The 12,120-nt window shown below is 49.6% G+C and overlaps 3 protein-coding genes across 3 annotated transcripts; 1 reads left to right on the plus strand and 2 right to left on the minus strand.

The window, feature by feature from the left end:
* Nucleotides 1-382: 382 nt before the first annotated feature.
* On the minus strand, nucleotides 383-4,145 carry PPTG_02226 (calcium-translocating P-type ATPase, PMCA-type). Its single transcript, XM_008893256.1, has one exon. It carries the CDS (start codon nucleotides 3,739-3,741, stop codon nucleotides 538-540), a length of 3,204 nt encoding a protein of 1,067 aa, XP_008891504.1. The 5' UTR covers nucleotides 3,742-4,145; the 3' UTR covers nucleotides 383-537.
* Nucleotides 4,146-5,561: 1,416 nt separating this feature from the next.
* Nucleotides 5,562-5,744, minus strand: PPTG_20899 (hypothetical protein; the record flags this gene model as incomplete). The annotated part of the gene is made up of 1 exon (XM_008894326.1): nucleotides 5,562-5,744. One exon carries the CDS (start codon nucleotides 5,742-5,744, stop codon nucleotides 5,562-5,564), a length of 183 nt encoding a protein of 60 aa, XP_008892574.1.
* A 4,745-nt stretch (nucleotides 5,745-10,489) lies between these two features.
* Nucleotides 10,490-12,059, plus strand: PPTG_02227 (hypothetical protein; the record flags this gene model as incomplete). The annotated part of the gene is made up of 1 exon (XM_008893257.1): nucleotides 10,490-12,059. The coding sequence occupies one exon, from the start codon at nucleotides 10,490-10,492 to the stop codon at nucleotides 12,038-12,040; it is 1,551 nt and encodes a 516-aa protein (XP_008891505.1). The 3' UTR covers nucleotides 12,041-12,059.
* Nucleotides 12,060-12,120: the final 61 nt, after the last annotated feature.

Below are 12,120 nucleotides of genomic sequence, written 5' to 3' on the forward strand. Positions count from 1 at the left end.
GCAGTGATTACCTGGACTAAATTTAAATGACGGATAAATGACCGATGCACGCTCCATTACTATCGACTCCTTATTTACATCTAATTATTAGACTGTCCAATTGACACCTAGATTGCGTGTGCGGCCAAGCCACAGACGTAGCCAAACGCAACGTATTTTGAGATTATAACTTCTCTTATGTCCTTCCTTTTCATATGACCAACTTGTTTCTGCTGCCGCTAATTTATACTAAGCTCTTGCTCATGCAAAGCTGGCTGCAGCCACCACTTTTCTAGGGTAAAGTTCAATAGCTCTTACTGTAAGACTGTGAAAACCCAGAGCTATTCTGCGCTTTACTATGCACTAGTATTTTATTGTACTACAAATGTTAAAAGTAGTAGTATGGACGACTCCAATTGTACGTCTTATAGTGATATATGTCAAAAAAGCACTACGCGTAGTACAGATACTAAACAGAAGTGCTAGACAGCGAAGTAAAATAAAGAACAAAAAAAAATACAAGAGAAAACATTATTGTCGGCACATCGATACTTAAATCTACCCCTTGATGAGAGCCTTAGACTGGAGGCCCTTCCGGAAGGCCTTGATGACACGAATCTGGGCGCGAATGCGAGCGAATCCACGCACCCAGAGCTCCTGGCCACGACCAGAGCCAGACGTCATCTTGCGAACTTCGTCCTCGTCCACCTCGCGGCAGATGGCCATCCAGCTCGGAGCGTTCTTCATCGAAATCATGCGCAGGGCCAGACCAAGCGGCATCGAGACGAAGCCCATGGCGATGCAGGCGAACCACTGACCAGCGCTCAGAGGCTTGCACTTGAACCAGTCACCAGTGTGCTGCACCATCACGTACTGCATAGCAACCTGCAGCACGCACACGTACAGGAAGACACGGTTCTTGGTAATACCGGAGAAGATGTTGATCTCGTCGTGGATCTTACGGCAGTTGAGCTCGTTGAACAGCTGAGCCCACACGAACGTGTTGAACACGATGGTCATGTGCTGGGTCGGGTCGTCTTCGATCTCCTCAGGCAGGTCAGTGATACGGCCCGACGGGATGTCGAACCACTTCTCACCAGTGAACACAATAACCAGCAGCAGAATCAGCTGGTAAGCGGACTGGCCGAGGATGTGCTTGGTCATCTTCTTGGAGATCAACGGCTGCGTCTTCGGGTACGGCTTACGCTCCAGAAGAGCAGGCGTGGGCTCCTCAGTGGCCAGAGCCAGCGAGGCGAACGAGTCCATGATCAAGTTGACCCACAGCATCTGCACAGCAGACAGAGGAGACTGCTCCAGCACCACAGCACCGATGAAAGCCAGCGAGATAGCCACCACGTTGACAGTCAGCTGGAACTGCAGGAACTTGGCGATCGAGTCGTACACGTTACGTCCCCACTTGATGGCGTTCACGATCGAGTTGAAGTTGTCGTCCATCAGAATGATATCAGAGGCGTCCTTGGCCACAGCCGTGCCACTGATACCCATAGCGAAACCCACGTTAGCCTTCTTGAGAGCAGGAGCATCGTTGGTACCGTCACCAGTCACAGCAACAACCTGGGGGCCGTGCGGAACAACGTTGCTCTGCATCAAACCCGACACCAACGTGTACTTGTCCTTAGGCGACGAACGGGCGAGGACACGAAGCATGGGCCAGATCTTGTCAAACTCCGACTGGATGATGTTGCCCTGCGAGTCCAGCACACGGCTGCGGAACGTCTGGCCGTCCATGATCAACGAGCCGTCACCAGGCTGCGTGATGCCGCACTTGCTGGCAATGGAACGAGCAGTAGTAATGTTGTCACCCGTCACCATGCGCACGGTAATACCGGCACGGTAGCACTGCTGAATGGCACCGGGCACCTCCGGGCGAACAGGGTCTTCAATGCCAACAATGGCCACACAAGTCAAGTTCTTCTCCACATCATCATCCGACCAGTTGACCGTGTCTTCGGCGGGAACGTCCAAGTCACGGTAAGCCAGACACAGCGTACGGTAGGCCTGGGAAGCGTACTTCTCGATCACTTCGTCACCGATCTTGGCCTTGCGGGCGTCGTCCAGAGCCTCAATGGAACCGTCCACACGCTGCATGTCCTGGCACAGACCAAGCACCACCTCGGTAGCTCCCTTGGTGTACACACGGCACGTGGTCGCGCTACGACGAACCACCACCGACATGCGCTTCTTGGCACTGCTGAACGTCAGCATGTGCACCACTTCGTTGTTCAAGCGGATCTCCGGGTACTCGACGCCACCGTCACGAATGTACTGCAGCAGAGCGCACTCCGTCTTGTTACCGGTGTGTTCGGGCAGTCCGTTCTCCACCTTGGGGGGCAGAATCTCAGCCGTCGAGTTCACAGCAATGCCCATGCACAGAGCCTCCTTGGTCGAGTCCGAGAGAGCACCAATGCCCTCCGTAGCAGACGAGAACTCCTTGTCACCGACCCACAGCTGCATCACCGTCATACGATTGGTGGTCAGCGTGCCGGTCTTGTCAGAACACACAGTCGTGGCACTGCCCATCGTCTCACAAGCGTCCAGGTGACGCACCAGGTTGTTGTCCACCAGCATCTTCTTGACCGAGTAGGCCAGAGCGATGGTCACAGCGAGCGGCAGACCCTCGGGGATAGCCACCACAAGCACGGTAATAGCGATAATGAAGAAGTTGAGGTAGTCACTGACGTAGCCACTCTTCCAGGACTTGTTGTCGTTGCCGAATGTGTCGATGGAGAAGCGGATCGACATGATCACGAACACCAGCAGAGCCACAAGTGTACCAAGCTTGCCGATAAGCACAGTCAAGTTGTACAGCTTGCCCTCAAGAGGCGACTGGCTCTCACCATCGTCTTCACCTCCCTTGTTGTTCTCCTCTTCAAGAGTAGCAACGTTCTTGGGGGTCTCAATCTCGACGTAGATCTGGTCATCTGCAGCGTCCGGGTTCTTCTTGGTCTTGTTGTCACTTCCTCCGGCAGCAGCAGCTCCAGGACGGTTGCCGTTGATCAGACTCTTGATAATACCAGCCTGCGAGTGCTCACCGACACACACCACGAGCATCTTACCGACACCTTCCATGACCTTGGTACCGGAGAGGAGGAACGGGTTCTCGGCGTTCTTGGGAAGCAGGTCGGACTCACCAGTCATGGCACTCTCGTCCATCTTGATCTCCTTCTCGTCGAACACGATACCGTCGGCTGGGATGATGTCACCCAGGTCCACACGGACAATGTCACCGACCACAAGGCTCCACTTGCTGACCTCAGCAGGCTGGCCGTTGCGGATAACCTTGATCTTCTCGTCCTCCTTGACGGCGTTTAAAGCGCGGAACTGGGCCTCCTTCTGGTAGTCGTTCATAGCCGTCACGATCGTGACCACGACAACGGCCAGAATGATACAGGCTCCTTCGACCCAGCCGGTCTCAGGGTGGTCGCCCACTGTACTTGATAGGATGATGGAGATGAAACCCGAGATAGTCAACACGATGATAGTGATGTCCTGGTAGGCGTCCCACATGAGCTCCAGGAAGCTCTTGGGCTTAGGGGGCGGGACGTAGTTCTTGCCGAAAGATTCCTCACGCTTGGCGAGATCCGACGCGTTGTTCGAGTCCAGACCCTGACGAACGTCGACGTTGAGCGCAGCGGCGATGCCCTCGAGGCCGCCCATGCTTGCGAGCACGTCCTGCTGCTTCTCATGCGGAGTCTCCACGAGACGGATGAGATCTCCCGTGACCAGCTTGAACGAGGCCATGGTCTCTTCTTCTTCAGTCGGCGAAAGGGAGAATGATAAGAATCTCTTAGATCAGGACGCACAGACACGGGGCAGAGGCCGATCGAGTAAAGCTGTTTTTAGTCGAGTATCTTAGTACCAGACTGTGGCTTGACTTGACTCTGCCGAGGGAAGTTCGGGAATGACCGAAGCCTTCGACTAAGCGGCTGACGAGCTCTGTCCCCTTCGCCCAAACCCGTTTGTTGGTGTGTCGTTCGTGTGTTGGTACAGAGCCAGAGGCGCTCCAGACGGGCCAGGCGATTTGGGGACTGAGGAAAGGTCCCGCGCAAATCGAGATAAGCGTGCAGTCAACAAAAGCAGCCAGCAAGTGGTGGCGGTGAAGGCAGGTGATACAAAGCTTCGCAGGCTTGGAAGGCGTGAGCGAGCGAGCAGGAATCGCCCGAGATGATTGGTGTCGAAGGTGGAGGCATCTTCAAGCAACCATTCCGCACTTTTCTTTTAGTGTAAGTGCAACCCGATCTGAGAGATTCGCTATTGAGAGGAATCGGATCTCAGAGATGAATCTCGCTGATTTGACTGCCACTCACTATCACTATGTCGGTGGATTTTCGAGCTGAATGTCTCAAGATACATTCGTAGAGGTTCTTGACTGGGTTTATTTTTACCACTGCTCGTGGCATGTCCACCAGCCTCGACAAAGATTTCCCCTAGATTTTTTACGTGTGTTGCTATAGGAGGTTGAAACTGAAGAAAAAGACGCCGTTAGCCCTTGTGTTGCGTGTGAATATCAACCGTCCTCACGTGATAGCGCTGATGCTGGAACGCTCTTGCAGTGTTGAACGATTAAGCATCAAAATGGCCAATCAGATCGACGTTGCATTGATGGCCCGTTGCTGTACTTAATCGAAATACCAAAGATCGCCAGTGTTGACTCGAAAGCTGAAACCTCAAAATGCGTCGGCTTCTTGACTCCCATGCCTTCCAGGGAAATAGCCTACATATTATGGGGCGCTAGGTAACTGAACCTTTCCTCTGCAATGTGTCCTGCGTCAAGGAGGACATTAGAATTCCAAGTTTACGTCGATACGATATCAGCAGTACTCACGCGAAATGCGACGAGGTGAAGTGCCAAAGATGACAGTGAATGCCTTGATGTAGCCGGCAGTGTAGCCTGGTTGAGCTGATATACAGGCAAATCTGGCTTCGATGTCGAGCAGCGCGAGTCGAGCCGGCATAAAATCCAGCGGAGATCAGACACGGAGGTCTTGTTGCGTGTTTTCGGTGCAGCAGTCTGACTGCTCGACTGGAGGACATCGCCGACGTACTGTAGGTACATGTATCACCTGTCCACGACAACTTACCGTCGGCGATCCTTGCAGATACCACACAGTACGCGGTGCTGTGGTACGTGTATTTGAATGCCTTCTAACTTGTCAGTTCCAACGTACATCAGAGCTGCAAGAGAGAGATTGAACTGGTACATGTGAACTGCCTTTAATTGTGAGCTTGCACGAAGTGCGAGATAGCATGCGCTCGTGGTACCTACGCTGGTGGCTATCAAGACAGCGGCTGCCATCCAGCGATCATTTCATCAGAATTGAAGTTGTCGATTAATGGCGACTTGCCCAGTTTATGTTTGACAAGCTGGAACTCTCCCTGGGTGAGTCGCCCATGGCTGGCCCACAAGCCGCAAACCACAAACATAAGACTTACTCGGGCTCGCTAGCCCCTTCGAAGCTGGAGAATTTGTCCATACATGCATGTACTTCTAATAAATCGAAGACAGCATGGCATGGCATTTCGGACTGCAGTAAAACAATGAATAGTATGGGGGGGGGCGATCATTTTATCCCGTTTGGAGAATGTGCTTGGAACTCGGGCATCACCGGCTCGTTCTCAGGAGGAGGTGACGCGACTTGGAATCGTCGAGTCATATTGTTCTGTTGGAGACCGTCACTTTCATAACGGGCATGACCGGGGCGCGAGGTTTTAGCAGCGCCAAAGGCACCGTATATGCGGCACATTTTTGCAGGCGATTTGCTCCAAACTGCGCAGCAGTAACAGCTCGGACCTGTCAGCTTCCCAAGTCTTGGCGGCTTATTACCATCGGAAACTACATGTTATTACTGGATATCTCTTGGTAAGCCGGTCACTGAGAGGAACATGGCTACATGTACATTTACACCCGTACGAAAGACTGCGGCCACCGCTACTACACAAGGCGCGTCGCGCCACCAGCCAACATCCCAACGAATATTTTCCAAGCCGCCAATCTCCAAATGTTATGAATATAAAACAGCTTTTGGTATACTTTGAATCTGGTGTCTATTTTCAAAATGAGAATACCCTTTTTTACGAATTAGTAAAATAACTCGTTTTACAATTCGTACGTAAAAATACATTAAACTCGGCAATTTCTATCCGCAACGTAAAAGGCTATTCGAACAAGCTCCAAGAAGGCCTTGAATGTGGTAACTGTTGTGTCTCTTACTTCTCCAGAAAACATCTCATTCGCAGATCCAATGCAGCATCGTATCCTTCATCATTACAAACTGAAATAGCCTTTTCAAGCCTCCCTTATGCGATCCAGCAGGCTTTACTTGTATTGCTTGATTTGTTCAAGTTTTAGTCGTGTCGTCAGTTATAGCCTAATTCCAGATAAAAAAAAAACTGTATCCACTCGTCACAGGTCTTGATAAAAACAATTTGGCACCCCAGTTTTTAGTACAGAATGTATGTCTCTCGCTCCGTAATTACCTGTTAGCATTTTCTACTAGACACTAGCTAACTGTTATCTACTCCATTTAGCTGACTATACAGTCAGTGTACAGGTAGGACACTACTAATGGAGGCCAGTAACCCTCTCTGTTGTTCTCTAAAAAAAACTCCTGATACAGAATACGCAAACTTTTAAGTGTATACGGCAAATGAGTGGCATTTTAATGCAATTCATTTGCCGTATTAATAAGTAGATTGATCTTTTACCGGTACAATCGCATTGTAGAAGGAGTTTGCTTGCAGTTCCTCGGGTCTGTGTGGTGTTTTGGCTGTATGAGTCTTTTTCTAGAATGTTACTATATTGACTGCCTGCTGACCAGCCGGGCTGGAGCTCCCCACTGCGGAGTGAAGAGTTTGTTGAGATCGTTTTTGATTTCTTGGTGTTGGTGATTCGCGGTGCTTGGTGAAGAAGCTTGTCTCCACTTATGGAGAGTTCTGTTAGGTTAGATTTTAAGTTTTCGATGCGAAGGCATGTCGATGCTCGGTCACCAAGCTGTATAGGCAGAATTTATTGTAAGTACGATGCAGTTGCATGATCTTAGTGTCCGGACCGTCGTTGCCTTTTAATTCCAAATTCAGTTTAATGTGAATGCTCCCATCTAACGTTAGTGCAAAGGAGGGGGGGGGTTCTTTTTGCTAACCACTAGCAGGCTTACAAATATTGCAGATAATCTCGACAAAACCTTCCAAGATCTACGTAAGGATTCCTTTTAAGGACGCATTCTGTCAAAATGATACTGCCCAACGTGTCAAGCATTTACCGCTTGCAAAGTTAATCAGTCTGCTTGCACCCGTTAGTTGCGCCTTGACGTAAAATGTTTATTTGCTAGTACTCGTACTCGTGGGTGCAATAGTAAAGCGATGGACTTGTAGTGTCGGTTTTCGCTTTGGTAATTATGTGATGACCTAGTTGACTATGGTAGACAGTCCCTTATTGGGATCACATCAAATGCAAGAAAAAACTACGGAACACTTTATTCTATAGTGTTTTTGCACTTTCGCCATTCCGATCTTGCAGAAGCTTCAACAATAATAAATCGAGGTATATTATGTTCCCTTAGTGCTGGGTACCTGAACTCTAACAACCATTTCCGACTAATATATGTCATCTCGCCGAGTCTATCTCCACCTCCACCCTTCCTCTTTACTCCCTGATCACTTGCTCTACCTAACTTGGTTTCTGCTCGTCCTCCACATCTCAACATCTCCAGACACAAATTCCGGCAATCCGTTCCACAGGATGTTCAGATTTCTTCGCCGTTCATCCTGCAGAAGCTAAACATGTGTGCGATGCGCGTTATCGCGCAGTAAGCTTTCGCACGCCTCACTGCATGTTGTGGTTTGCTCCTCTAATTCGAATGCGCAATCCAACTATTGCGCGCATATATTTATTTGGCGTTCTAAAGTATCTTTTTGTCTTTCAATCACCAGGGCGATATTAGCGGAGTTCCACGTTACAGATCATATTGCCATGGTTCTGACAGACACGTACTCCAATAAAATGTTCACTTGATTGTCCATAACTGCCGGCTCGATGGATCCCGCGCTTCTGTTAATTGTGGTAAATCAAACGAAGCAACCAGCATGATCGAGGTGCGTTGTGATGACAAACTAAAGGTTGTAATTTTACCGTCGAAGGATCGAGTCTGTGGCACTACATGCATTAATCGGCAGAGACTCCCAGGCAAGCATTTAAATCTAGACTGCCCATATATCGGCGCCAAACGCTTAAATTCTTTACGAAAAATGCATTGAGCCCCCAAGTCTTTCTTCGAAGTGACAGTAGGTGACGTTGATCTAACATTTTTGTTTTATTAACCGACTGCAACGCACCAGGTTCGAACTGAAGCTAAAAGACGAATAAGCATCAAATAATCGAAGGGCAAGCAACAATGTACGAGAAGTAAACTAGCCAAGCATCAGCGAGCGCAATTTCATCTTGATATGAAGTAGTTTCCCGTCGTATCTCCACAAGCAAAATGCTAACAAAAAATATGAGGTTCTCTTTCGAGTTACAAAAAATGTCTAACAGTTGTGGTGGTAATTAATTTCGCGATATTGTTCGATAATTTTCACGTTACATCAAGAATACTTACACTATTGCTCAGATAGTTGATTTGATCAACGACACCCGAACCTTTACTTTCATTTCGCGTTGGGGTTTAATAGATGCAAGAATCCTTTATCGGGGTATGTGCACCCATGTGGCATTGGAGTTCCCTGTAACTACATGCGTAGTTGCCGTTCACTACCCCAGTCTCGCGAAAATGAAAATGTAAAATGAATTAAACAAGACTAGCAGAATAGATATGGAGCTATCCGATACTGCATTTGTCAGAGAGCGAAGTACATTAACTAGTAGGTCAGTACTAACTGTTAATAGCTATGAACGCTGGCAATATGCAGTAGACCATTGCAGTAGGCAGTTCGCTATTTTAAAGCCACAGTATTCTTTTTTTTAAACTTACCTTGATTTGTTCCCATTTTACCAAAAGTCACATTCCTGTTTCTACGCGTTTTGTTAAAAGATTCGCCATGTGGTTTTTCAACGTGAGCACGTGATGGAGCACTTGAATCTAAGAGCGGGTACAGTACGAATTCACGTTTTCGGGTCGGAATTCGACGTGGCTCCTTCAAATTGCCGTATGTAATCCGAGCTGATAATGTCGGTTGGTACATCTCTAAAAGAGTCAATCTGAAGGGTCACCATGCTGAGCCTTGCTTTAATTTTAGCGAGCTAGCAAACCGTAGACCGCATTGCTATAGCTGTCCATTGCAGCAGCGCGGTCTGTGAAGCAGACTCACTCAACCGAGTTTAATCAATTAATCGATCGCGCTTAGATGAATGCGTGACTGACAGATGCAGGTACCGCGAATCTATGATTCGTTCGTTGCGAGTGGAAGGGTCTCTCCGATATCAACTGATGGGATGGTATCTTGCATTCAGTTGTCATCAAACGATGTGGCGAAACACCCTGTTTGCACTTCGGCGAGAGCTGTGCACATGTAACGACGAAGTTCGATGAACAAACCTGCTGTCTCAAGCCATGAGGCAGGGATTTAGACGCAAGCGATAGTCGCAGACACTGCCTGAGCGAGGGTGTAATGCAAACGGCTCGCTGCCGTCCACCCATTTTGAGGGCAGTGACGGCGATGGAGGCGCCGTTGGGGGCAGCGATCGAAGTTACCTTGAAGCTACACCCACATAACATAAACAGGCGGTTTTTAATTTCTGCACGAATTAGTCGAAAAAAAAACTAGTCGATTAATTTGCGTCGGTGTAACGTTTCCTCATAGGCAACTATATTTACTTAAAAGCAGCGCCAACCATTTCTTGGAGCATCACAGTTCAAACAAGGCATTCACAACGATGTCTGGGCATGCAAGTCAACTACTCGATCGAAGGCCTGGCACAACAACTCAATGAATCTCCACTTGCGTTCGAACGCATCACAGAGAGATTCACTGTCCTTGTGGTACACCCTTTCGTATGACTTTAACAAGCGCAGAGTATCGCAGCCGACATGGCGAATCTTGAAGTTCGACGGCCATTAATCAATCGTCAATATTTTAATCAGAGGATAATCATTACGATTTGCACAAAACAAGCGCACCGCCGGCTTTAACGTCTGCGCGGCATTTATGCGTGGTATTTGTCCTGTTTTACCCCCTTCTGCATTCAGCGCCTTCCAACAACACTCTCTAGGACATCTGTAGATTCTAGAAGATGTAGGAAATACTTCCTAGAAGTTACTGTCATGAACTTGAATCGCGAGCACCAGATACAGAGCCAAGCTGTAGCTGGTTGTGGCAGACTGCTCTTGGCCCTCGTGGGATTATTCCTCACATCAACTGGTGGGTCTTGTCAGGAAGATGGTCTACTTCTCCTCGGCGGTTGGCTGCCATCAGGGTTCTTAGGACAACTGTTCCTCGCATCAATCTCAACCTCAGTTTCCGATTTGACACTCATCCAGCACCCACTCCAGTCGCCATGATCCACGACACTTCAACCGACTACGAGAAGGTAACCACGCCGAACCTCGAGCCCCGTCCTAGCACCATTGTCAGTGACACCAACCAGAAGCAAGACATTGACATTGACGATGAAGACGAAGACTCGTACTCCAAGAAGCCGCTTCAGGAGAAGATCATCTGGGGTATCATCTACGGTACTGCATCGCTGGCCGCGCTATACTTCTTCATGGTGGCTGTCAAACTTATCGGTGATGGTTTCACGCTGGCACTTGGATGTGACACGAAGGGAGCCTTCGACTTCGCCGATAACCCCGTGGCTGGTCTGATGATTGGTACCATCGCCACTGCTCTGCTTCACAGCTCGGGTACGGTGACTTCTATCGTCGTGGCTCTTGTGGGCTCTGGTGGTATGACGATTCGTCAGGGTGTGTATGTGATCATGGGTGCCAACATTGGTACGTGCATCACGTGCATCATGGTAGCGTTCGGTCAGGTCGGAGACCGTGCTCGTTTCCAGCGTGCTATGGCCGCCGCTACGGTCCACGACATGTACAACCTGTGGTCGGTCTTCGTGTTGTTCCCTCTTGAAGTGCTCTTCCACCCTCTCGAGGAGCTGTCAGTCGCCATGTCCAATGCCCAGACTGACAGTGGCGCGTTCTCGAGCCCTATCGACACCATCGTGAAACCGCTCGCAAAGGAAATAATCGTCGTGGACAAGAACGCCATCTACAAAGTCGCTACAGGCGATTTGGTGTGCGAACCCGGCCAGTCATTCGTCAAGGGAGGCGCGTTTGAGGGTTCAAGCATGAGTGACGGCAGCATCGGAGCCATTGTGGTCGTGATCGGTTTCTGTATCCTGGTCTGCTCTCTGCTCACATTGGTGAAAATGCTTGCCAAGGTCTTCATGGGCCCCACCAAGCGTCTCATTTCCAAGCTGCTGAACTACAATGGCTATATCAACATCCTTGTCGGAACGATGATCACATTCGTCGTTCACTCATCGACAGTCGTCACATCCACCCTTACTCCGTTGGCAGGTCTGGGTGTTGTCTCGCTGGAGCAGGTGTACCCGTTGGTGATCGGAGCCAACCTCGGTACGACGGGCACGGCTTTACTTGCAGCTTTGGTGACGGGCAAGTCCGACTCTGTGGCCATTGCTCTCGTGCACTTCTGGTTCAACGTGTTCGGCATCCTGCTCTTCTACCCGATCCCGCTCACTCGCAAGCCCATTTTGGGCTGGGCACGCTCGTTGGCATTCTCTAGTGCCGCGTGGCCTATGACCGCTGTGCTGTTCCTCATCGTGCTCTTCTTGGTGGCACCGGGCATTCTGCTTGGGTTGGTGTACATGTGCACCGCTGACAGCACCGCGGTGGAGGTGATCGGATACATCTTGGGTGCTATCGTGGTGGTTGCGCTGGTGGGTGTCATCTTCTGGTACCAGAAGAAGGGCGGTCGCACGGTGTGGCACGCATTCTTGGAGAAGAAGCGTATGGAGCGCGAAGCTCGGGTCGCTCGCGATGCTGCCAGGTCGCACACCCAGTCAAACCTTCCCCACAATGCGGTTTAAATCATTGATCGTAAGCAAGTTTGTCTAGTTAATACATGTATTTCAGGTTACCTTTCTTTGTATCGAATTAAGTTTTTTAG

Source organism: Phytophthora parasitica, assembly GCF_000247585.1.
Source record: "Phytophthora parasitica INRA-310 unplaced genomic scaffold supercont2.2, whole genome shotgun sequence".
Classification (NCBI taxonomy): domain Eukaryota; phylum Oomycota; class Peronosporomycetes; order Peronosporales; family Peronosporaceae; genus Phytophthora; species Phytophthora nicotianae.